The sequence below is a fragment of the Tasmannia lanceolata genome, unplaced genomic scaffold, assembly GCF_043159265.1.
Source record: "Tasmannia lanceolata isolate RefF3 unplaced genomic scaffold, GAP_Taslan_0.1 ptg000013l, whole genome shotgun sequence".
NCBI classification, from domain to species: Eukaryota; Viridiplantae; Streptophyta; class Magnoliopsida; order Canellales; family Winteraceae; genus Tasmannia; species Tasmannia lanceolata.
The window spans coordinates 15,153,756-15,180,839 of NW_027518690.1; the positions used below are offsets into that span (position 1 = coordinate 15,153,756).

Genomic DNA, 27,084 nt, shown 5'->3' on the forward strand with positions numbered 1-27,084 from the left:
CTTTGAATACTACTTATAAGAGCTACAGCAATGCAGAGGGCACTTTATCTCCCCTGTTTTGATATTGACACTCCTCATTTTATTAAAACACCTGTTGGGCGTAAAATTGAGTGGGGAGTGGACACATGGCATTGATGGGAGACGGACACATGGCAGATGCCCAACCTTTGACGTGTAAGTACCCTAATCCATTTATCAAAAGGGGAGATCTTATATTACTGTTGCCCATTCTGACTTAACCATCCCGTTCTGACTTAAGCATGGTTTTTGGCTTAAGCATCGAAGAGTGCTTTCAATTGGGATCCATTCAATCTTAGGTCAGATTTTTGCAGCAACAACACCTAATGACAAGTTTGTCATATGATGTTTGCACACATAATTCCAATGAAAATTATTACTGGACGAGAGTAAAAAAGTGGAGGCTTCTTTGTTGTTCAATGATTCCATAGGAAGGGCCATGCACCAAGGTCCATCTTGCTTGGGAGATTCTAAGGTGTTGTTTGGATGCATGGAAAGTTTTTATTGGGAATTTTTCCATGCAAAATGATAGGTAAACTCATTTTTCATGGAAAATGGAAACCTTCGCTTAGAAAAAAAGTTTCCTAATTTTTGTTCCCTAAATCCAAACATCCCCTAAATTCTAATTGATGAGTTCTTAGGGACAATATGAGGGAGCAATGTTTGCCCAGTGATCATTATTTCCATTTAAAAATCACAAATTAAAAGTATAAGATCATTGATTGTTTGGATCATTGGACAAGTGGGTCCTACTTATAGTTTTCCTATTTTTGTAATGTTGGAAAATATGCACATGAATAACAACTCGCGGTTTGATTGCTTTTCAAGAAGAGTTGCTTCGTATCTTCTGAAGTAGAGTCATATGAACTATCAGTTCAATAATCTAATGCACCAAAATTTAACTTTATTGGACAATTCTAAGCCTCAAGTTTTGTGCCCTTGAGATGGATAGCTCCAAAAATTTTAAAAAAATCAATCCAAAGCCTCTACAAATCAATCAGGAACTAAAAAAATTAGGGATACGGTCGAATGGTAAAATTTCTCTTGGCTGATATTTCCGAATTTTGGAGATAACTTTCTGACAAACAAAGGCAATAAAAACATGAAAAAAAGAGTTCTGCACCATAAACTTTGTACTGCACACATCACTTAGATGCCCCCCCCCCCCCCCCCCCCGAAATAAAACTATGGAAAGTAATATTTTCCATGATATTCCAAGGATCAGTAGGTTTGCAGGTTTCCTTGAAAGCCCGGGAAAATTTTTGACTTCAGGAAAAAATTTCCCACGGAAAATAAGTTTACAAAAAATTCCACACCATATGAGAGCTGATGTATTCACCCCCAAGTTTTCCCCAGGCCACCCCTATAACCCTACCTTATCATCCCTAATGTACATATTTAAAGAGAAAAGTACGGAATGTTTGTAATAGTTTCGAGAAATTATGGATTTGGCGTGCTTTTTAAAACAATCATCAAACAAGGGTGATTCTTCAAAAGGGGTGGGAAAAAGACCTCACCATGATCAGAGTCCTTGTATGTTGCCCTTCTTGACAAATTCACAACTCAAAGTCAATCATTATCTTTAAAGTAATGTTTTATTATTTCTCACTTCTCTTTTGGATGAGCACATCTCTTTTGGTTGAAAACGGCGACGTTATTGAATATTTTATTATTTCTCACGTCTCTTTCGGATGAGCACATCTCTTTTGGTTGAGAACGGCGACGTTATTTAATATTTTATTATTTCTCACGTCTCTTTTGGCTTAGAACGGCAACGTTATTGAATATTTTATTATTTCTCAAAACGATGACGTTATTGAATATTTTATTATTGCTCACGTCTCTTTTGGCTTAGAACAGTGATGTTAATGAATATTTTATTATTTCTTACGACTCTTTTGGTTTAGAACGCTGCCAGATTCAAGAAACACCCATCGTTCAAAGATATCAAGTACGCCGCCGGATTCTAGAGTATACCTCCGGAATATAGAGTACGCTGTCGGATTTTCTGTGTTCAAACATGTGTTCCAAAAGTATCGAGTATGCCGCCGAAATATCGAATACGCCGCCGGATTCTAGAGTACGCTGCCGAAATATTAAAGGGTACGCCGGCGGAAATAATGGGTATGCCAGTGTAAATAATGGGGTACGCTGGCAGAATCTCATACAGAGAGGCGGTATTATTAGAAGACTCCACCGTTCCATATTGATGTCCACGTGTCGTAGATCCGACCGTCTACGCATATTAGCGACGGCCAAGATTTAAACGAACCCAAGGGACCTTGGGTTCAAAGGAAAATTTCAAATCCAAACCACACCAGCTGTGTGCCAGCGTTCCAAAAAAGTTTTTTAACACGTGTAAAGCATCCTTCCGTCTCTGGTTATTTCTGACGGCCATGATAGAAATGAACCCAAGGTTCTGTCGGTTCAAATACATATTCAAATGAACCAAAAGAAGCCTTGTGAAGCGTGCCAATTTAATGGGCAGTAATAAAAAAGGAAGCTGAAGGAGATTTTTGCTGATGTCAGAAGAGTATTAGGATCTTTTTCCTACGCCTTTCTGAAGAATCACCCGTGTTTGATGATTGTTTTAAAAGGTACGCAAAATCCGCAATTTCTTGAAACTTCTACCCACATTCCGTACTTTTCTCTATTTTAAATTACTCATCGAAATCCATTGCCGAGAGTTATTGATCAGAAATTTTTGGGCGTATGTGAATTTCTGGCCATAAATTTCGCTCACTATCAAACAAAGAGTTATTGATCGAACGGTCTTAGATTAATGAGTACATGCACCAACTGGATAGTTTTGTTTTGGATGCGGAGTTTCGGTGCATTTAATAGACTAAACCAATCCTCAAAAGGAAACCATTAAGGCCACGTTTGGATACCCACAAGATTTAGATTTGGATTTCTCACATTTGCAGTTGAGATTTGGATACGAATCAAATCCTTAGATTTCCAATCAGCTACAAAAGAGCAAAAAATCCAATTTTCAAATCTGTTCTGCAAGACATTATTTGGGAAGCAATATTTGTGGCAATTACCCTCTCTCTCTCTCTCTCTCTCTCTCTCTCTCTCTCTATGTTTTTTGTATCCAAAACTCAAATCCAATTCCAAATACAAAAACACGAGGTATCCAAACGTGCCCTAAGTTCCCTCACGAAGCATCAAGAATCACAAAGCTTGCTTTTGACACAAACAGCTAATAAATTCAAATTCAAACCAAAAAGATCATCTGCGATGAACCCATTTCACATCTTTATGCTTTGCTGTTTTTACCCAAAAAAGAGCATTAAAAAAAAGAAAAAGATGAAGGAATGTACCAATATGGAGATGGAGCTCGTAGTCCAACTTGCAATTTGCACTCCCCGCCCGTTCCCTGGAAGCCGAACAAGCAGTCATGGCGACAGCAGAATGAAGATGAATGCTTGAACAATAAAAGGAGCCCATTCTGCCATTTCTTCAGAATCACTTCAATCAGTGTGCAGTATCCTACCCTAAACTGATCAATATACAGATACAGAACAGACCAGAAAAAAGGATAATCAAAGAAACCGAGAAAGATACTCGAGGCCCCTACCATGGAAGTAGAATATATGCAGGTCATATATCATAGCATTGGCAGTTACAGTTTCATTAATACTAACATGCTTTGCTACGGGCCGCACAGAAAAATACTTTATGTATCAACACATATTAAACAATTGTATTGTGTCAGCTACACAAATATCCTGTCAAGATGGAACGCAGATAGGAAGGAAAAGAGCTTCCGGAATATCCCAAAGATTCCATGGTGGACCACAGAGGACTTCAGCCAAAGAGATTAATTAGCACTGTGGGCCTTACAAGTAGGCTAAATCTGCATTTCTTGTGTAGAAGTCATTTTTACAAGTCATCAGAGGCATTTACAGCATAAATAGAGGTGACATATGACTATCATTCAGAATAACTCACACTGAAAAGGGGGAGACACTTATCTTGTATCTTTTCATCCCAACATAATATATACATGCAAATTTAATACAGGTTTGGTAAAATCAAAGCTTGGTCATTTAACAAGAACCCAACGTCGCTCTTATGAGAAATGATACATGTCATCATCGTTTACCATATTGTAGCCATGGCCTTGAGAACTTGACAGCGTATCACTGGGAATGTCGCTTAGTTCAGTCTGCAAATTGTTGAAGTCCAATGAGAAATTATACATGTCATCATAGTTTACCATGTTGTAGCCATCGCTTTGAGAACTTGATGTCGCCTCACTGGGAATGTTGCTTAGTTCAGCCTGCAAATTGTTGAAGTGCAAATCAGCATGGGGAATACACTCTTGTGGGATGGGTTGAGCAAAATAGTAGATTTTTTTTAATGGATTAAACCAAGATTTAAAAAAAATCTAGTTGTTTGCATTTCAAAGTTTAAGATGTACAACATATCGGAGGACTATGCAGCAAAAGTAGACTGCATAGGAATGACTTAGTTCTTGTGAACTGAATTTTAGTAGATCTTTCGTAGTTTCATACGGGGAAGCCCAAACTTTAAGGCAATTTTCTCGATGGGGATGCCCCAAACTTTAAGGCAATGTTCTTTATGGGGATGGCAAGCTGGTGTTTATTACTGAATTTTAGTAGATCTTTCGTAGTTTCATACTGGGAACCCCAAACTTTAAGACAATGTTCTCGATGGGGATGGCAAGCCAGCGTTTATTTTATCCTTGGATAGGCTTGATATCCTTCGTTCATGTCAAGAACAGGCCCAATGGGTAGCCAATCCGAGGAACAGATTATCCAAGGATTTCTAGCAAGCTGGTGTTTATTACTGAAATTTAGTAGATCTTTCGTAGTTTCATACTGGGAACCCCAAACTTCAAGGAAATGTTCTCGATGGGGATGACAAGCCGGCGTTTATTTTATCCTTGGATAGGCTTGCTATCCTTCGTTCATGTCAAGAACAGGCCCAAAGGTTAGCCAATCCGAGGAACAGATTATCCAAGGATTTCTAGCTGTGGCCCGTAAAGAATATAACGTGCACAATGTGGGATCCTCATTGCTTACACATATGGTATTTATTGCATCTTTTATGAGATTTTTTTTCTTTTTGGGATAGTGCCCATCCAAGTTAATTTCTATGGGCATGGCCCACTGCAATGCATACAGATATTGCAGGTAATCAGGTCCATAGATCTGCGTAGCCACCATGAGTCCAATCCATTGCCTCTTGCCCCATCATGATCGGATGATCCTGCTCCTTGATCTTAAGGCACCCCTTAAAAGTTTTATAATTTACCTTTAGTAAAATGTAACTGTCTATACCAGTGGTTTGTGTTGTTACTGAGTTGCGAGGATTACCTTAGCCTGCTGGCAACTTTCAAGCATCCGACGGTATTGATGCCGTGCCTTGGGAGACTCGACCATGGACAGCACCCTTGCAACAGCCTCATCAATAGCCGCATCCACTTTCTGCTTTCGAAAGACCCTGAGGATGTCATCATCGCCATCACTTTCATCAATGGACTCAGTTTCGGTCCGGAATCCTCGGAAACCCACTCCTTTCCGACGCCACCGTAGTACGACCTTCTCTAAGATACCAACCATCCATACAAATTTATAATTCTTTCTGACCTGGTGACCTCGCACATGAGCCTGTCAAAAAAGAAATCAATATAAACAGGGGAAGAACATTACCTACAGATTACCCTAATAACCAATGATTTGTGGACACAAACATGAGTGTCGCATGTCGACACTGACGCAGTGTCGGATATGGCAAAACCCCAAAATTTAGAAACAGGGACACGGCTAAAATAGAAAATATATATAATCATAATTTGTTGATATGGATTCATGTGTCGAGTTTCGACACGGATATGGGTTGTCTGACATGGCAACATCTAAAAATCTAGAAATGGTGACACATACATACCCATCAGATTATTGATTATTACACAAATACGTGTCCACATTAACTCAAACACTCCTAGCAATACATTTAAAACTGTCCAAAGGAGTGTCGACATGTGTGGACACGTGTGTCGTGTCAAACACGGCAGGACAAGTGTGTCAGTAATAAATTCAAAGTGTCGACTAAATCATAGCTATTAACACAAAATTGCAACTATTTCACAAAGATCGTTTTCGGGAATTTCTCAGCAAGGGAATATCTCGGGATATATTAATTTTTTTCAGGTTTATACAGGGAAAAAAGGATAAAAATAAAATTATTTAATATAAATATATAAAATGGGAAATGATAAATGCGCCCCTTTTCAATACTTGGGACACCCAGCGAGTGTACCTATGACTGCAAAGGGGCGGATGTACTTCACATTTGAAGGAATGAAGTTGCCTGATTGCCACATACAATGCAGCTGGGTGTCCCAAGTGATGAAAAGGGGCACATTTATCAGTTCCCTATAAAATTTAAGAAAAATATAAAATAAAAATAATGTAAAAATATCAAGATAATATTGTGATATTATCACGATATTTTATGATAAAAATGAAAATATCGCTATATTTTTAAAATCTCGGGATTATTTCGGGATTTTGTTGTTTTATCAAAATATCGCGATAAAAACACGATATTTTGAAAAATCGGAGATATCTGTGACATAGAATAGCAATAATACCTGTATCTTCACCACATGTCGGCGTAAAGTTAGAAATTCTTTGCGTCTTTTCCATCCACGATAGTTCTTTTGGATAGATAGCGCAGCTTTGTTTAAATTGTGATCATGGAGACTGCGAGAATCCCTCTGAAACTTTGATGCAGCTGAAAGCTCGCGAATGTCAGTTGGAGTCATGCCATACTCATCGCAACTTTCAGAATCTCTCTGTTGCCTCCTCCTAAAAGAATGAGCACGAAAAGCAGATTGAATCTGAGCTGCTGCCTGGGCTGCATTTCGGACTGCTGCCAAGGATTCTTTGAGAGAGATTTGATCCTCAATTGTATCAACAGGTATATCTCCTCTCCTATCGGAGATGCTTTCCACGGTTCTTTCTGCCTCCACGGCAGCTGACCCTTTAGAAATTTCATTCTGTTCAAATCTGAGTGATAAAAGATGGCTTGTAAGTGCCACCTCTGAGAGATATCCGGCAAGTCCTTTGTGGCCGCTGGCAGCGGCAATTGAAGCGGGGGTTTTTCCTGTTGTGTCTCGTGAAGTGGGATCTGTCACTGCCCCAGCTGATGCATCGGCAGCTAGAAGTGCGGCAACCATTTTTTCCCTGTGATACGGAAAATATTTTGCATCAGTACAAGTCCACCCCATAAAAGGAATTTCAAGAAATTTCTTAAGCTTCATGAGAACAAAGATTTAGCAAATAAGTCTACAGACATTTCTCCATTGTTAATGATTGTACAAAATCCAATGTAGGGTAATGAGTAGTAACTAGTAACATGCCAGGATGAATAAATTTTCATTAACATAATGCACATTAGAACAATCTTGATTTCATTTACTATTCTTCCAACCCGCCTCTCTTTCTCTTGGAAAATACGATTGTTCCTTTCTTTCCATAAATGCAAGTGGATTCCCACCCCCTCCCTGTTGGATAAAGCTTAATTTTGATGGGAGCTCCAAGGGCAATCCCGGTAAAGCGGGGATAGGTGGAATATTTTGTGACGAGAAGGATACACGCTTATGTCCTTATCCGGGCCAGCCAGTGTGTGCGGGTCAAATGAGCTGGAGGTGCAAGCATTTTTATGGTGGCTGAGGTGGTTTGCAAAGACCCTTAAATATTGAAGGTGAATCAACGAATGTGTTGGTGTAGGCAAGAAACAAGGGATCGGACCCATGGAGGTTGGCAGATTTCATCATTAAAATTGGAGATCTTTGGGCGGTAATTCGTGCACACGAAACGATCAGCCAACGACCAATCAGATGGGTAGGCAAAAGACGGGGTGGATAAGATTGAGGTGGAAGTGACTCATCCGTGAGATAGTTATAATAATTGGGGTGGGCGGGCATTAATTGTATTTGGTGTGGGTTCAGTAGATGTAATTTATGGTGGGATGCCTCGTCCCCTTGTATATGCTTCGGCTCCTGTTTTTTTTTTTGCAATATAAGTCACATTCTTACAAAAAATGCACATGATATAAAATCAATTACCTTCCGAAGAGTGCAGCCCAATGAAGAGCAGTCCACCCATTTACATCACGGAAGTTTACACCAATGCCACATTTGAGAATTGAATTTAAGGCCCACTCATAGCCCAAGCCAGCTACCAAGTGTATTATGCCTTGCTCCTGCTTGGACAGGGAGAAACCCGAAACTTCTCCTTCCCGGTGCTTGGACGCTAACCACTGCTGCAACTTGTCCTTCAAAAGTTCTTGCACAATCCAATCGGTTATATTGGATGGAGTCTCACTGCCAAGTAAGAGTGCCTTTATAATTTGTCCCCATTGATCATCGGCTACTTTTAATTTTCTCAAAAATTGGATTCCCGACTCGAAATTATCTTCTTTTGGAACAGATACACTATCAAATCCAAGCAAAAGGATCTCCGTAAATCTGACAAGCAACACCAGTTCTTCTGTGGTCTTAGTTGCATCTGTATGTGATATGTTACTGTCCAAAGCAGTGCTATTTGGCATAGAACGATATTCAAACTCTCTTATTTCACTACAGGATTCCCTATTGCCAGATGTGATGCATAATGTGACCTTTCCAGCAACATGTGGAGGAGCCTGGCAACGAAGGACACCTACCTGAATGATCTCTAGAGGAACTTCAACATCCCCAAACATACATGACCATGCACACTCTGAAGGATCGCAAAGAAAGTCTCCAGTAATGATAACCTGCATCGAAATAATATATAAAAATCTTTCTCGAAAAAAAAAAGATAACTTGCATTGGGTTAGAATTTACTCTTCTGGCACGAATACAAAGGCAATCCAATAATGTAGTTGTAGAGTGATGTAATGGGAAGCATCTAAATATCTAATTCATACAGAATCTTTTAGAGTGGACGGGAATGGATAAATATGGAACCCCCAAAACTATTCAACCAATTTATCATTATTTTTTAGAGATCCGCATGCTAAATACAAGTATGTATCCATTTGTAATCAATCTAAATGTTTGTTAGGCATTCATGCATTCTAATGTGCGTGTATGTCCATATATACATAATTATGTATGTATGTCCTCACATGAATGCCCTTTATGGTATTCTAATGTGCTCTGTTTCTTTCGACGTAAAATAGGCGTAAGTAAATTTCAGCCAGCTACAATAATCAGAATCCACATCAAATTAAAGCAACCAATCATATTCAATGTGCATCTAGGGAATGGAATTCAAAGTATTCTTCAAAATGGACCTTAAAAAATTATCATATGCAGAGTAACAAGACCGAGTAACTCATTGGGTACAAATATACCAAGAAGCAAGAACCATGAAATTGCAGTGATTGGGATACGTGGGGACTATAATATGATAATACAATCAAGGTAGACTTGGAACTGCATAAGATAACCATGTCAAAAATATTCTAGCATATCCTTGAACAATTATAACATGCAACCAGAAAAGTCTACAGCTCTGAATAACTTTACCGTGCTAACAATTAGAAATGTCCATTTAAGTTGTTTGGAAAGCTGTCCAGAAAGATACCTTGACAGTGGACAAAGAGGAATGCATTACAAGGGAAAGGAGCATTACTAAGCTTAGTACCTTCAAGAAACATACCTTTGTGACTTCGGTGGAATATGCCCATTCTGGGGATATTTCACGAATGCTAAACCGTTGTATTTGTGCGATAGTCAAACTTGAATCATCTATAAGAGGAGTTCCAAGATGGCTTTCTTGGGGAAACCACATCCCAAAATAGTCAGAAGAATACTTATGATTATCAACAGGAACCTGCCTAGTCTCCATCCAACCAAAACTATTTGTTTTTCTGAGCGTCGCCACGCCAGAGTTGGCTTCATAAGTACTTGTTCCAGACGAATATGTAGAGTGTGAGGATTTATCAACTTCTTGAAGCACTTGATTTGAAGTTGGGGATACAACATTTTCAGCGCCTAACAGGAATTGTCTAGCTGCGGAAAGTTGTAAACTTAAATTGCTCTCAGAATTTAGATCATCATTTTCTCTATAATCTAGCCACTGGGATGCCAAATTTTCTCCATGTCCAGCTTGATTCGCAGAAAATTTCGGCATATCTGATGAAGATAGGATCCCATTCTGTGCAGAAGTTCCAGATAGTATGAAATTGACAGCTTAAAAGGACACACAAGTGTCATCTTTTTGTCAAAGAAAGAAAAGTAAATTTACTATCAATAGGTACAACTGATGCTACCAGTAAACTGTTCTCTAAAACTAAACATAAAGGCCAAAGAAATAGTTCAGCACTAAATCCATATTACAGGAATGCCTGCACACCTATAACATACCAATTGGAAACCATTTAGAACATAAATATTTCATGTTAGCTAGGTCCTCATAAAAAAGTACACAGATATGAACAATCTGATTAATTTAGACTTAAAAGTGTAGAAAAGGAAAATCACCAGGAAGCTATGTTGCATCAGTATGGATACGAGTGACGGAATCCGACACGGGTATCAAGTGTCGGATTCGGCAAACCACAAAAAGAGAGTTTCATAGATTCGCCACAATATTTTAATCAATTCTCAAATTTGATTTTTTTACATAATACTATGATTATAACGAGTAATAAAATGAAAATTTTAATAGGCAAAGTAGATATAATGTTTTATTTCCATTTAAGAAACTTACTATTAGAATGTAAAACTCAAAACATGCGGTAATTGTAAAGTTGTGGTTGTAGTATTCAGAAAAAAAACAAATAAAAGAGATGTAGAAGTGTCTCAAAGAATCTTTAAGTATTGGAATCCGAGACGTGTCCGACAGGGATTCTTTGCCCATCTAGAAGAATCCATGTAACATGGCCACAAAGCAACCACGGAAACAAGAACATATGCACTATGCGGAATCATCACACTTACATGCAAGGTCATATCCTTGCCAAGAAATCCTGCTTTAAGCCTGCTTGTGGAAGTGTCAAGAGCACCATTTAGGGTGAATGTATCTGAATTTTTGTTTCGGGAATCAATCTCAGCTGAATCCAGCACATCTATCCAGGATAAAGATCCTTTCTTTTCAATTGGATATTCTGCACCACGTGGTTGACTCTGCTGCAAATGGTTGAATGTATCTGAATTTTTGTTTCGGGAATCAATCTCAGCTGAACCCAGCACATCTTTCCAAGATGAAGATCCTTTCTTTTCAACTGGATATTCTGCACCTTGTGGTTGACCATGCTGCTTCCATTTATCACCTACAGGTAAACGTGATGTGTCAGTTTCTAGGTTTGATCAAGATAATAGAGAAGGGGGGATATGCCATCTTCTTTAGAAAAATCAAAGATAACAACATCCGTATCATTTTTTTTTTCGAAGGCACCATAAGCCAATAGACACCAATGACACAAGTTAAACTGCTATAGAGATTTTTGAAAGATAATGAAATTCATAAAGAGAGAGAAAGCTAAAGAGCAAAAACAGGGCTTAGGTGCCCCAATGCAAAGAACCAACAATATAAAAACGGCGAATGGAAAATCAAGATGGAAAATCACAACCAATCCATGAAGAAGGTCTTTCAATTCCTCCCCTAGAAAGACTGTCCACCATCTCATTCGCACTTTTAGGGATATGTTTAAGCAATAGAGTATCTTTAGAGATATCCCATTTAGAGATATCCCAAATGGTCAATGACGTTACCTAATCTCCAAGGATTTGCCTTCAATAATGAAATTATGAGGCCCCAGATGTAACATTTGATGAATTACCTTCCACCAAAAGAGCGCCGGCATGGTCTGCTCTGAACTATTATAGATCATGAAAAATGAAACTAGTTCCTGCCTAACTGGGGAATGAAAATGATGAAAAAGAAAACATTCAAATTATGCAGGTGCAGGCGTGTTCTATCAGCCCCCTAAAGTTGAGAAGTAAATTAAGATCCTTCCAACTTACTAACTCAAACGATCAATAGTTACTGAGGGTTTAACTTGAACAGTAGAAGGTAAGACTATTTCATAAAGCTCCCAAAGCAAGAAAATTCTTTCACTAACACACCAACCTGCTGATATATCAACGGTAAGAACATGGTTTGAAATTTCGGCTGAAATCCGACCAGGGCCGACACCGAAAGTACACGAACCCAAAATTTCGGCGAAATTTCCAATATTCTAAAAATTTCCACCGAAATTGCCGAAATTTCCACCGAAATCTTGTAAAATACCAAAATTGTTTTCTGAAATTTTAAATGATTTCGGACTAAATTTCGGTCAAAAAATTTCAGTTTCGATTGTGTCCAAAACCGACATTTAAAACCTTGGGTAAGAATGCATCAAACTTATGTCATTTTTGCATAAGGATTTTCTCATCCTGAATCTAGTTTGGATTCATAATCTTTCTATTGCAGAAAATCCCTTGAAAAAACAGTTAGGGCATCTTTTTCGTCTAGTCCAGGTCAGAGGAATAAGCAGGGGATTATCATATGAAGATCATCACAAATTGCCACTAGAAAATTATTTCCTAGTCTGCTGCTCAGCTTTTAGAAGCTACCATTCCTCATAAGTCATAAATGTTGAACAGTAGAACATTGATCTGTCCGGGAACATTGATCTACAGTTGAGAAAAATCAAGGGAGGAGGGGGGAAGGCACTCTAAAATGGCCATGAAAAAATCTTCTTGATTGTAAACATCTGTCCGGGATTTTTTCAACCGTCGGCATGCCAATTACGGACAGCAAACTCAGTTTCCGGCTGGGCTAAACTTTTCAGATCGGTGCATTTGTGATTGTAATCTAGAATGGGTATCCCCATCCTATCTAGATCTTATGGATTGTGGATACTCAGCTCAAGAAGCTTTCTGCACTCTTAATATCTCCAAAAGCTGTTGCCAAAGATCTCTGATTTTCCTTAGTCAAGGGACGAACACAGAGCTTCCATGGGCTCCCCACAGGTCCTATTCCAGATCCCTTGAGAGCCAGGAGGACTTGGGATCGATGAATCGGAGGTTGGAATTCAAAAATGGCAGCGCAAATGATAGGAGGAATGAAATGCAAATACTATAACTTTGGCATGCGAAACATCTGTAGGAAGTGCCTGGAGCCGAAGCCCTATACTGGAAGAAAGGTAGACTTTGGCAAGATATGGGTTCCAAAGAGGCCTCACAATATTTTCCATGAGCCTTCCAGGGAACGTAACCCAGTAATATCTATACCTATCGAACTGGTCAATGACAGAAAGAAGCTCCTAAAAAGTTGTTTGATAGGTACCCTGAGGAATAGAGTTCTCAGGGAGGAGCTTTGGTTCTGGGCTAAGAGACAATGGGACTTGCCACAGTTTAGCAAACCGTTTTGTCTGAGTCCTCTTTTTGTGCTTTTCTCTTTTGAATCCCAGAGTCAAGCTACTTCCATTCTTTGAAAAGGGGGTGATGCTTTGCGAGGCTATCTTGTTTCCCTCCAGCCATGGTCTCCAATTCTAAATACTGGTGCAAGGACGGTAAAACTGAGTTTCTCTAACATACCTCTTCATGCCTGGTCCCTCTCTACTGTGGAAATCCTGGGCCAACATTTCGGTCAGATCTTGGATTCACACTTGTCAGGTACCCATGACCACTGTATGGAATTTGCTTCTGTTAAAGTCTTAATGCCTTTATGGAACTGCTTGCCATCCTTCATAAATATCATGGTAGACTCTATGATTTATCCCATTGGTGTTAGGTTGGTGGAGGAACCATTAAAGGCCTTAAAGGAAGTGGGGATCCCGATTGACTCTCTTCCGGTGGTTTCGGAGGTTGGGGTCCCCGTAGATTTCCCTCCGGTAGTGGAATCGCCGGTGAATGGGCCCTCTCCGGTAGTCTCTGGGGGCAATTTGGTCATTCCAAAAGGAAAGCAGCAGTTGGTTCCACCTACCCCTGATTTTGAATCTTCTGCAACATCGGGAATGGCCATCCAGCCGGAAGCCGTGCAAAGTTCAATCCCATCATTGAAAGGGATAATGGTCAGACCAAAAGAAAGATCTGGTCAGAAGTTTTAAAAAGCTAAATCGAGCATCTGTATGGGGAAAGGTTCGAGAAAGGATATATCTGACGGTAGCTTTCAACCTGTGTCAGTTGAAAAGGCTGTCAGATCAAAACCCGTTTCTTTAAAAAGAATAAAAACTTTTCAGCTTCGAAATATGTTTCGAAGGAAACCAACAGTCGGTTGGTGGTTGAAAGAGATTGGTGCATTAACTTCTGACTCCTGGCCCAAAAACAGAGATTCATGTCATAAAGGGCAAGGAGCGTTGATCGATAAAAAATATTTATCAGCTACAAAGGGTGGTTTGTCTCTCTTTAAACGGAACCTTCTGGGTTTCCGCAAGAGAGAGGACCCCAAAAATCTATCTTTAGCTTCGGATTTTGATAAACCATTTAGACCTCCTCTCCCTCCATTGGCTTCTTCTTCCTCTTCTTTTCTAAGGATGTGGGAGGCGGCCTCATTTGAGGTGGATGATCTTCAGCTTCTCCGAGATCTAGAATATGATGAACAGCTGACATCGGAAGAGTGTTCGACACCTAAGGAAGTCTCGATGAAAATTCAGTAACAGCAATGGAAGCAGTTTAAGCGGGAAGCCTTGGACAACAGAGAAAGATTTCTTTTAATGACAGGTAAATCGGATCCAAAGGAAGTCTTTGTTCATATTTATAAGATGGGTTTTTTCCAGAAGGCCCTAGCTGATGAGCGTCAGGCTCGTCGACAGCGTTGGGAGGAAAATAAGGCGGCGGAGATAGAACGGCTAGAAAAAATGTTGATTCCCCCTGAAGGTGTCTCAGGAGTCAAGGGACACTCTTGATAGGGAAGTCAGTCTCGAGATCCGGAACCGAATAGGCATTGTGGAAGAAATGCAGGAGACCAACTCAACTCTATTGGAATCTCTGGACTCGGAAGAAGATATTGTTGTCCCCATGAGAAAATGGATGAATTATTAGCAGTTAGTGATGTTTTTGGAATATGTTTTGATGAAGATTTGGATGCTACAAAAAAGTTCTTTCACACTATGGCAATAAGGAATTTGATAGAAAGAAAAGAGGTTGAATTGGAGAAGGAGGTTAAGGGGGCCGAGGGTAACAACCCTGTATAAAAGCCTTAGCCTTCCGGCCTGAAAAGAAGAGGAAAAGGGGGAAGGGACAAAAAAGAGGTTAAAAAGGAAGGTTAGAAGGGGGAAAAAAAGGAAAAAAGAAAAAAAAAAAGAGAAATAGTTAAAATAGTTACAAGGAGACAAGTGAAGTTATCTTCTTACAGTCTTAGGTGAGGGTAATCTGGTGGGAAGTTGACTCTCCTTGGTTTGAGAAGCCTTGTTGATTGGGGTTGAGTCCTTCTTTAGTTTTTAGTGGCTCTTTCCAAAGCTTAGTCTGAAGGGAGATAATAGTCTTTTGGAGTTATTTTAGATGGTTTTAAGTTTGTTTGATGATAGTGACCTTGAGGATTGTCTGAGACAGGTATCGATATAAGTAGCAAATGGAAATACTGGCCTATATCCTGAAGTTCTCAATTCATTACTCTTGGCTTTAGAGACTCCGTCTTTCGCCTTGATCTTCCTTTCAGGATTTTACCTGCTATTATCCAGCTTGTTAGCTTGGTTTCTGTTACCAGATCTGTGCGAACTGCATCCTTTGAAGGGGATACAAGGACCTTTTTAATTTATTATTGTATGTTAGTTGATGAAAGGAAGAAAGCAGGCAGTGATGGGTAATAGCTTTTTGTATTGGTACTCTGTGCTTACCAGTTGGTCTCGAGTATGCCTGGGCCCAAGGTTTTAAATTTCGGTTTCGGTACCTATTTCGGACCCCACTGAAATCCGAAATTTCGGCAAAATCTGAAATTTCGGGCCAAAATTCGGTAATAATTAATAAACATTATTTAATAAATTTCGAAATTTTGTAACAGGTTTTTTTAAAAAAGAAATAATTACATTAAATCAAAATTTCGGACCGAAATATTACCAAAACTTCGGGCGAAATCCGGAATTTCGGCAAATTTCGGTTTCGGTCCCCACCGAAATCCGAAATTTCGGATTTCTGCCGAAATTTAAAACCATGCCCGTGCAAGCATTTTCTATCTAATATATTGTATCGCAGGATGGGACTCCCGGTCCCAAATGCTTAATATTAATGAAATATGTCAATTTAAAAAAAAAAACATTGATTTGTCCAAAGATGTCAACTTGAACTAAAAACATATGAATAAAACCTGAAGGTTTCCACACAGCGATAGAATCAAGGTTAGATCAAGAACTACAATTGTTCTTGTATTGAAAAAAAAAGGTAATAAAATCAGGATACTGATGTTCACACTACCATATCATTCACTTTACTTGCGGAAGAGCTTGGCATTATACGTCATTTTTAATATGTGGAACACTTTTCTGTTTTTTTTAATCTCTGTACACACGTATTCTATTAAAAAAACGCACTTACAGATTGATAGCACCAATACGGAACTATGAGGTGGGATTTCATCAAGCAAGAACCATCCAAAAATTTCATCAAGCAAGAACCATCCAAAAATTTTGAGTGTATAAAAATACAACCACCATTCAAAAAAAAAGAAAAAAAGAAACATACAACCAACCTGAATTTTGGAGAAACTGGATGTTGTTCGAGTAATCCGGAATTCCAGCATTTCCATCTAAATATTGTTCAAGTTTCTTGTAACCGAATTCAGGTAGTACAACCACAGATGGATCATGCGTGGATTCCTCTTTTTCACAAGGTAAAAGTTCGGAATATTTTGACTTCTCATTCTGGCTATAGTATGGAGGAAGTTTTTCAGCGAAGTATATGGAATTATCATCATCATCATCCAAGCTTAGCTGCACTTCAAGCCTTTTCAGTGCCTGATTGACCTCTTGCCCTGAAGAGCTACCAAAATCACTTGATCTTTCGGTCAGATCCAAGTTATCCATGTCAGTATTCTTTACAACTAAATTAGAACTGACTTCTTCCAGAGATCCGGGACTAAATGAACTCATATGTTGTTCATATAATTCACTGATTCCAGAAGAGCCGCCAGGGTTTTGAGCATTATAAAGTCTGGAATTCTGGATGAAACTGGAACTGGAGTCTGTCGACAAGTTTGAGATTGATCCAACATTGTGCCTTCCCTGCACAGCATGAGATGCAACCAGTATCAAACTGAAACTCATAATAATATATTACCGAACATAAAGTTAGGGAAAAACTACATAAACATCAGAATATAGATAAGTAACAATAATCTTTTTTTTCTTTTCGAATGGTAAATAATCACGGAAAGAATGAACATATCTATAAAGAAAAACCTGATGCTCAAAACGCATCCTTGGTACATTTAGTTAGAATAGCTCGAATTGTCAAGAAACAGTAGGAGTGTATGGCATCCAAAAGTTGAAAATATGTCATTTCATGGTCATAAAAACCAAGAAATTCTTCTGAGATTACAAAGAGAAAATGCACTTCTAAGTCACCTGTGAAATATTGGAATGGACCCAATCTACACCCATCAACTTTGGAGTGGATCCCATCTGTGACTGAACTAGGGATCATGTCTGAGTCACATGCAGAAAATTTTGCAGTTCTCTCTGCATTATGTTGTGGCTCTAGTCTTGGGCCACAAACACATTCAATTATTCTTCTTCTCTTGCAGGTTTTGACGATCTTAGGATGATCTAATTGTTGCACATTTTGCACCACATCACTTACCCCCTCAAGAACTTGACCACAAAGTTCAAGCTTCAAGCCACCATCTTCAAAAGAAAATTGCTTGATAATCTTATTAAAGCCTTTATTTTCCTTTCTACTTTCTTTTTCTTTCCTTTTTTTTGAAATAATGATATATTGAATTAGTGGGGAACCGAGATGGTCCTCAAGCATTACATAAGGGAAAAAATGAAATACAAGATATAATTCACGGAGGGAGGAAGTCGAACCACTCCATGCCCAACCTACTAACTCCTGACTTGGCTAAAGAATCGGCTTCACCATTGCCCATTCTTCTAATATGACTAAATATGATAGAGGACCCAGCCACCCAATCTGATATCTCATCAAAAAAGCTAAGAAACCTCCAAGGAGGGGACACCACCCCCGATAGCCACCTAACAACATTAGAAGAATCTCCTTCCACTATCACCTTGTCCAATTCGACTTTGCTTAGGTGCAAAATTCCATAATACGCCGCTCTGACTTCCGCCTCACTTGAATCCCCTCTTCCACTTGGGCCCGAAAACGCCCACATAACCTCCCCAAGATCATTTCTATATAAACCTCCAATACCCGATGGACCCGGGTTGCCAAAGCAAGCTCCATCAAAATTTAGTTTGAAATAACCATGAGGAGGCGGGACCCATTACTGAATAACACGAGGTCTTCTTTCCACTTCATTGCAAACAATCCTCCACCCTCCCAAAGGTCAAAATCCGATACAAATCTAAACAAAGGAAGACTCCTCGCCCACAGAATAGCTAAAGCAATTATTTTGATGAACACCCAATATGGAGACTTGGCTTTCCCCTCAAAAACTCTGGCTTTTCTTTCTTTCCATAAAAACCACCACATCGCCAAAAGACAAATCCTCCATAAGACTTTCCCCTTCTTCTTCCAAGGCACGTAATCCCAACATTCAAGAAGTTGCGATATTGATGATGGGAACACCCATTGAATTCCAAATCTCACTAGAATCATACCCCAAATTTCTCTCGCTACTTTACAATGGATAAACATATGATCTATGGATTCCCCATCCTCCAAGCAAAGAGGGCAATGATCCACTAGCCACATACCCCTTCTCCTCAAAAATTCAATAGTTTGGATTCTCCCTCTACTAACTGCCCACCCAAAGAAACACACTCTAGGGGGGCAATGAGATTTCCACACCTTGGCCGAAAGAGAATCCTCATTAATTGGTGAGCATCTAAAGTAGAAAGACTTAACCGTAAAAAAACCGGAAGAGTTCCATATCCATATTCTTCTATCAGACCCACTTCTCTTGATATAGCACCCTTCAATAAGCTTCAATAATTGCGAGATAGAATTAATCTCTCTATATAAAAAATTCCTTCTGAAGCTCAATCTCCAAATCACCCTGTCATCTTTGTTTTTCTTTCCTTGACTTTAGGAATCTCTTCTTTAACATAGTTGCACGTGTGCATCAAATTTTCTTTTTAACAAGTATTTTTTTACTTTCTCCCTTTTGTGGCAAAATTTTGCTCAACAGTCGTCGAACTTAAATTAGTTAATGTGGTCACTTCTAATTCTGCCAATATGGATCAAGACTGCAAAGTAAAAGAAAGAAATTAGTGAACCTTTTTCTCACATTTTCTTCTCTTGTCTCCTCCGATTCCTCTCGTTAGAAGTAAACTTTTCTCCAAGAGATCCGATCCCCAGTTCTCTGCCCTCATTTCTATTGATAGAATTTTATCTTCGGTAGTTGGCGACTACCACCACCTCTCTTATTTTTGGCTCTATGTCCCTTTATTTTATCCTTCATGGGAAGTTACATAACTTCCCTTTTTTTGGAAACGGAGATGACTCATTTCTTTTCCACGCAAAAGTTTCTTTAGAACTTTTTACTTTTCCATAAATTTTTAGGAATCCCGCAGCTGCTTTTCTGAGCTTTTTTTTGGTTTCCTCTTTTTTCAATTTTCCCTGAATTTAGGATTCTCCTTTAATCGCAGGTGGGCAACCAAATTTCTTTGTACCAAGGTTTTTTAATTTCTCCATTTTTAGTAAAACTTTTAGCTCAACAGTCAACGAAATTAAATTAATTAGTGCAGCTATCTTTAATATTGCTAATATGGATTGATCATTCCGACAATTTAATGTCAAACTGCTTTCCTAAATGGTGACCTACAAGAGGAAGTCTATGGAGAAACCACTTGGGTTTGTTACTTTTTTTTTTCTGGGTCAGTGCGGGGACCCAGATAAGGTTCCTACAATTTATGGTTTAAAGTAGTCACCTCATGCCTAATTTGAGAAATGTAAACTATTGCCACTACAAATGGATTTTACAGGAGTCATGTGGACCACTCTATATCTTTGAATAAGTCTTCTAGACTGTAGCATAATTGTCTTGGTAGTGTATGCTGATGACATTGTTGTTACATGCAATGATGAAACATACTGATAGGTTGAAGAATTATCTACTATAGCAATTCAGACGAAAACCTGGGTCAATTGCAGTACTTTCTAGGTATTTAAGTAGCTAGATCTAAGTTTTGTATTAGTCCGTCACAAAGAAAATATGTGGCAGATTTGTTAAAAGAGATAGGTTTGTTTGGTACTTAACCTGCTGATACTCCTATGGATTCAAACATTCAATTGTTATAGGATCAATGAGAGTTCTCCAATGATCTACACAGATATAGGCGACTAGTTAGGAAGCTTTTCTATTTGACTATCACTTGTCCTTACATTTCTTTTGCAGTGAGTATGGTAAATCAGTTCCTACACTCACCCAGAGTTTCACATTGGTAGGGAGTTAGGCACATCTTACAGTATCTTAAAGGTGCTCCGTGTAAATGGATTATTTTTAAGCCCAACAGTCGACTATTGACTTAGTATGATGCTGAATGGGAATGATTTTTTATAGAAAGTACACTACTAGGTCTGTACCTTCATTGGGTGAAACATGGTGACTTGGAAAATTAAAAATTAGAGTGTAGTTGCTAGGTCCAATGTAGAGTGGGTTAATGTGGTTCAAAACTCTTATGGCTGAGGATTCAATGAAGATATAATGATGACAATCGGGCACCTACCCATATAGCAAGCAATTCTGTATATCGTGAAGACGAGGGATATTGAAGTATATTGTCACTATTTTAGAAATGGTCTCAAGAAAACAAATATTTACTCCATTTAAAGTCCAAAAATCAGCTAAAAAACATTTGAAGCATTTGGTTGTGATCAGTTTCATAGCATTTGTGGAAAGCTAGGAATGGGTGCTAAAAGTTCATTTATTATTGTTTGCTTCATAAGCGTAATGGGTGTTAAAGTTCATTTATTATTGTTCATTACATAAGCGTAAAGACTATATTTGTAATTTTCTTTCAATTCAACTTACTAATGGCATGATTGTAATAAGGGGGTTTCCTATAATACAAGACAAAGTTTGTGGGGCAAGACTTTTATGTCAAACCTCTCTCCATAACTCTCGCCTCTCTCTCTCTCTCTCTCTCTCTCTCTCTCTCTCTCTCTCTCTCTCTCTCTCTCTCTCTTCCCCCTTGATTACTTAATCAACAATCTTCATATGTTCTCTTTCATCAATGTTGATTGGACAGGATACAAAGTAGATAGACGTCGTCCCACTGAGGGAATGTTACATTGTTGGCTAAATCTTGTTACTTAGAAAGGTAAAATAGAAAGTGTTCTGACCAAGTGTTGAAGATGAATACAGAGCCATAACATGCACTAAGGCTTAGGAAATTGTAGGTTGATATTGGTGCATTAGTCTCTTCCCCAGTGAGAATGGTCTATGACAATGAGACATTAAACCACATTGCCTTTAATATATGTACAACGAAAGAAAAAAGCATATAGAGGTGGATTGTCATTCTGTGCGGAAAAAAGTAAATAGTAGAAGCATTTCAACTTCACTTAAGATGAATTCTTGTTGTTATCACAAGAAAAAAATGGCGGTGGAGGCGAGGGCCTTGGCTCAAAAGACATCAGTTGAGACTATAAATGGCACGTCTGGGGAAAAGGCCGCTAGGGATAAGTTGACCAGATGGTCGGGGGATTGGCAGTGCCTCTACTGCAAATACCATAACTTCAGATAGCGGAAAAGATGCAGATGCTGCAAGCAAGATAAAGTGAAATCAATCTCTCCATCTGCTTCATTACCTGTGGGAGGGGGGGACCTCAAAGGGGGGTTTAAGCTAAGCGTAGTCAGAAGCCTTGGGGACTGGTTTTGCCCCCCTGTAAGTACCTTAACTTCAAGTGGCGGGATAAATGCCGTTGGTGTCGACAGATTCGAAACCCTCCAAAACGGGTATGCCCAACACCCCTTCTGAAGGTTGACTGTGACGAGGGCAAGCGGTGGCCTGACACTAGTAAAATTTCCTCACATGACGATGGAGGGAACTCGATCTTATCCATATCGGGTAGGGAATTGGAAGTACGAATGGATACCCTAAAAGCCTGTCTGATAGGGAAAAAGAGTGACCACAATGGGACTTTAGAGGATATTTGGCTTTGGGCACAAAAGTCCTGAGATAATCCATCTTTACAATGCCCTGTATCATGGCAAAGGATGAGCTCCTTTTTATGTTCAAATCAAAAAAGCAGGCCCCATAGATCCTCACTAAGGGACCTGAGGCTCTGGGGAACAATTGCTCTCTCTCATCTTGGAATAGGGATTTTCTTCAAGGTGAGGAAGACCTCTGGGTCAATTTCTATGGTATCTCATTACATGCCTGGGCCATATCAACGGTGGAGGCTATAGGGAGTCTCTTTGGTAAGGTTCTGGAAACAAAGATAGAAGGCAATCACCAGCATTGTATGAGCTTTATCTCGGCCAAAATCCTCGATGGAATTTTTCAGGTTCCTTTGTCAAAATTAGGATCTTAAACTACGTTTACACCATCGGGATTGAAATTCAAGCAAAAAAAGGCGAATGTGAACCCTCCAGCCCTTTGGAGCGGCGGCCGCTTTCTTTGGTTGAATCCCCCTCGGATCCTGCTAGATTGGGTAATTTGACATTGCCACCAGTCGAAGGCCCTCCGAAGGTTCATGGTGTGCTCTCCGGAGATCCCTTGGAACCCTCGCTGAATTCAAATTTCAAATCTAACCAGTCACATTTCAATGGCACGCTTCCCAAGGAAGGACCTGAGAAAGGACATGAGAAAGGTGTGGTAGGACTTGGAAACAAGAGCTTGGGTCAAACTCGCCTGTCTTTTGCGGCGCCCGATTTCAAGCCAAATTCCCTTCCTGCCCCTAGAAGGAAAGTTGTTTGGCTGGATCATCCCACCAAGAAGAGCAAAAAAAATGGCCTTTATCCGAAAGTAAGGAACACTTATGAATCCCTCAAATCTCAAGTTTCTGGTGAGAGTCATCTTGGTTTAAAACTCAAGGCCAAGGTGGCAAGGTCAAAAGAAAAGTTCCTTAAACGCAATTTGGTGAATTTTTCGGGTGCTACCTTAAGAGGGGTAAAGGAGAAAGACTGTAGCCGGCTTCCAAAATCTCTCAAATCTTTTTCCTAGTTGCCTAGGGTAGGCTTTGCTTATGGATAAGTTATCAGTAGATTCTCCCTAGTTGCTAGATGATTTTGTTTTTCTTAAGGGGTGTGGGGGCTCCATCTTATAGTACTTTCATTAGACTTGAGGCTATAGAGGCCAAAGCGTACTACATAAGTTTCCTTTATTTTATTATTTCTTGGATGTTGGGGATTGGGCCGCAATCCCTTCTTGTCGTGTCTCCGCGTGTTGAGCGCATTTCTCTTTATTTAGCTCTTTTATCTATGAGCGGGAAGTTGTAAAGGTTTGGGATTGGAATTAGAGGGCATCACTAGTACAGTATCTTGAAGGGAAATAAGAAGCACAAAGGAGAGTTTATTGGATTATTTGGTATACTAGGCGATCCGTCCTCACCCTCAACCAGCAGGAATGGATAATCAAGGTAATACGCACGGTTCATCTTCATGTTCTGGACGTCGGAGTAGGCGGTTGTATGGAGATTTTGGTTCTAGAATAAATTCTTATGAGGATGAGGACGATGACCTATGATGAAGAGAGGGCTTCTATCAATGACCCAACCCATAAAGAGATGTCGGGAGATCTTCTCCGGAAGCAATGGAAACTATTTAAGCAAAAGACCCAAGATTGCCCTTGGACACTTTATAGCCTCTGTGGGACAAACAAGGTCAAAGACACCCACTCGTCGTTGCATAAACATCCTTTCTTCAAACTAATCTTGAACGAAGAAAGGGTGGCGAGGAGGCAGAACTGGGAAGCTAACAAGATGGTGGGCATTCGCCTGGTGGAGGAAATGATTGCTAGCAGAAAAAATCTTGGATTCTTGGATCGGGTTCCGGAGGATCTCCTCATTGAAATGCCGGATTTCCAAATCCAGCACATCCTGGAGGAATTGGAGAAGTGCTCAGCATAGCAGGTTTTCTTCAAGATCTTTGTGGAAGATAGCACAACATGGAGGGAGAATTTTAATCTAAGGAGGAGTTGTTTTTAAGATCTTCAATGAAGATCGCGCTGGTTATTTCTGGTATCTACCAAGGCTGTTTTAAACATGACCTTCGAGGAGGGTCGTAGAATTGGTTTATGAAATTTTAGTGTTTTGGTTTTGGAAAGGAAAATGTAATGGAAATGTTAAGGGGAATAGTTCTTTGTAAATGGGAATAGTTTTGGAAGCTTAGTTGTTAGGGCCCTGGAGATAACTCCTGGGTCATCATACGATGTAATCAAAGGGGGACTCCTAGTCCCTTCTTTCTGTAATTTTCGTATGAATTATCAATATATCTTTGTCACTTTTCAAAAAAAAAAATCTAGTTGCTAGATATGTTCACAAGGTCGACACTAAGGAGATTAACACTAGCTTGAGGGTGAATGTTGAGAGTGTTAAGATATTTTTGTAATACCTCATGTACCATAGTCTTTCTCCTTTTCTATCCTCAATAGTCATCTTACCAAAGGTATTTCAACTAAATACTTCATTAGCATATACTTGATAAAATAATCAATAGTGAGAGAGGATGAACACTCGTATTCTTTTCAAAAATTACTATTCGTCCTCTTTACCACATGCAAATGAAACTTTAATTGTATATATCTGTCGACACTGACAAAAAGTTAAGTCGCAATACGATGAAATAATAATACCAACACAATAATGTCTTGCATATCAAATAATAAAGAGTAAGTAACACACCTCGATGACTTCTCTATAATGAACAAGAACAATGTGATCGTATGCCCTGCACAGCAAGCATTGTATGTAAACAACATTACTAAATAGAAAATATGCATTGAATAGAAACATTGAACTCATAGCAATTTCAATGAAGCGTACAAATCAGTTCAATATGTAAATATTTAACATGGGTCGAGGGGCTGCAAAATAACATATCTAATGCAAGGTTATCAAAATCGTACGATTTACGATTCAAATCGTACATATCTAATGCAAGGATATCAAAATCGTACGATTTACGATTCAAATCGTACGATTTGAATCGGATCCTATGGCAAACGATTTAAATCGCAACAGTGAATCGTTTTCTGAAAGAATCGTACGATTCATACTTGAATCGTACGATTCGATCTTGAATCGTACGATTCACTTGAATCATATGATTCATTTACAAAGTGTATTTTACCTTATTTTATATGCCTTTTTTAATGTTATGATTCCAGTGGGCCCCACAACTTACGTTAAAGGTTTTAATACGCCTTTTTTAATCCATACGAAGTCTTATTCCATCGAGTTAGGGTTCTGTGAGACGAAAGAAAAACCTCCGTATTCCATACGCCTCCCCCACTCGTTTCTCCTCCACTGGTCCAAGAAGAAGAAGAAGAAGAAGAAGAAGAAAAAGAAGATATCAGGTATGCCTCAACCCCCTGTTTTATTTTCTTTTTTTGTATTTTTTGTATTTCTTTGCCTCAACCCCCTGTTTTTTCGGATTTTGAGAACCGATTGGACTAAGAACCGATTGGAGTTGGTTCTCAAAATCCAAAACAAACAGTACCTTCTCAAAACAAATTAATTTGGATTTTGAAAGCCTGATTTTTTCTAATGTTCAGGCCATGTTTATTTTCGATTTTGAGTACTGATTTGGAGTTAGGCTCCGTTTGTTTTGGATTTTGAGAACCGATTGGACTCCAATCAGTTCTTAAAATCCAAAATAAATAGGCCGTGTGATTGTTCAAAAATCATTTCTTGTGAATTTTTTTTTCCAATCTAGTGGCAAATGATAAATTTTAGGGATATGATTCTAAATTAAAAGTCCCCCTGTAATTCTGTAAATAATACTTGAACTGTGAGTGATTCAATTCTCTCTTTTTTTCCCCATATGTAATCAGCAATGTAGAAGCTTCAAATTATGAAAGAAAAAATTCTTTTCCAACCGTTTCTAAAAAGTTTATTGCAATCCAAACAGGGCCTTAGGCTCTGTTTGTTTTGAATATTGAGAACTGATTTCGAGTCCAAGACTGATTTTTAGACCCAAATTTAGGGTCGAATAATCTGTTTTGGATTTACAAATGGTTCTCAAAATCCCTTTAATTTTTATTATTAATTTTTTTTATTTTAGATACATTCAAAAAGAAGAAACCGACTCGAACAAAAGAGGATGAATGCACTTGTTTTTGTCAAATACAATCTTCAACTTCGAGTTCGCAATTCAAAGAGGAAGGACAACAAAGGATTTGATCCTATTTCGTTATCTGACATGGACTCGGACGATGAGTGGATAACGGAAAATGATGGACCTGTGCTTCCAGAAGACACGACTTGGTTGGATATGGGTGAATGTTTTGTGGAAGAAGCTGCAGGAGATGAGACGGGCGCTGGCTCCAGCCATGCTCCTCAACAAAAGAAAAGACGTAAGCTATTTGTAATTTCTTTTCTTAGTAATAAAGACATGATTTATTGATATCCATTCTTGTAAATGTAACAGGCGTTAGAAACCTCAACAAAAGGAAGGATAAGCGCCAATTGCAAGATGAAGAAGAATTTGGCTCTGCTTCCGACACAGATGATGGAGATGAGAGTGTTAATATTGAGGGAGGAACTACCGATGTCGATGACGAAGATGATGATGAGGATGTGAATGGGATCGACGACATCCACGATCTATATTTTATACAATCATGATATGTTTCATGTTTTGTTTTGTGGTTCATATGTGAGACTTTAAATTTGTTTTTGTCTTTTTGAGATCTTTATATGTTTCATGTAAGCTCCCCCTCAAATTTTGAATGGAAAATTGATAATTACTCTTTTTATTCTTATTTATAATTTTTCCTATTTTTTATTATTTTTTTCTGATTTTTATATATAAATCTGAA

The 27,084-nt window shown here is 38.9% G+C and overlaps 1 protein-coding gene across 3 annotated transcripts in view; it reads right to left on the minus strand.

The window, feature by feature from the left end:
- Positions 1-3,848: 3,848 nt before the first annotated feature.
- LOC143889878 (calmodulin-binding transcription activator 4-like) overlaps positions 3,849-27,084 on the minus strand; it is a 47,945-nt gene continuing 24,709 nt past the window's right edge. For 2 of the 3 annotated variants that reach the window (XM_077394266.1, XM_077394269.1), the window contains 8 exons: positions 24,947-24,992; positions 16,665-17,196; positions 10,991-11,322; positions 9,708-10,205; positions 8,126-8,817; positions 6,647-7,241; positions 5,367-5,660; positions 3,849-4,306 (listed from right to left, as the gene is read on the minus strand). In XM_077394266.1, coding sequence (XP_077250381.1) covers positions 4,097-4,306; positions 5,367-5,660; positions 6,647-7,241; positions 8,126-8,817; positions 9,708-10,205; positions 10,991-11,322; positions 16,665-17,196; positions 24,947-24,992 — 3,199 coding nt within the window. In that variant the 3' untranslated portion in view covers positions 3,849-4,096. The remainder of the gene's footprint in view (positions 4,307-5,366; positions 5,661-6,646; positions 7,242-8,125; positions 8,818-9,707; positions 10,206-10,990; positions 11,323-16,664; positions 17,197-24,946; positions 24,993-27,084) is intronic. The other variant, XM_077394267.1, reaches the window with a different exon arrangement.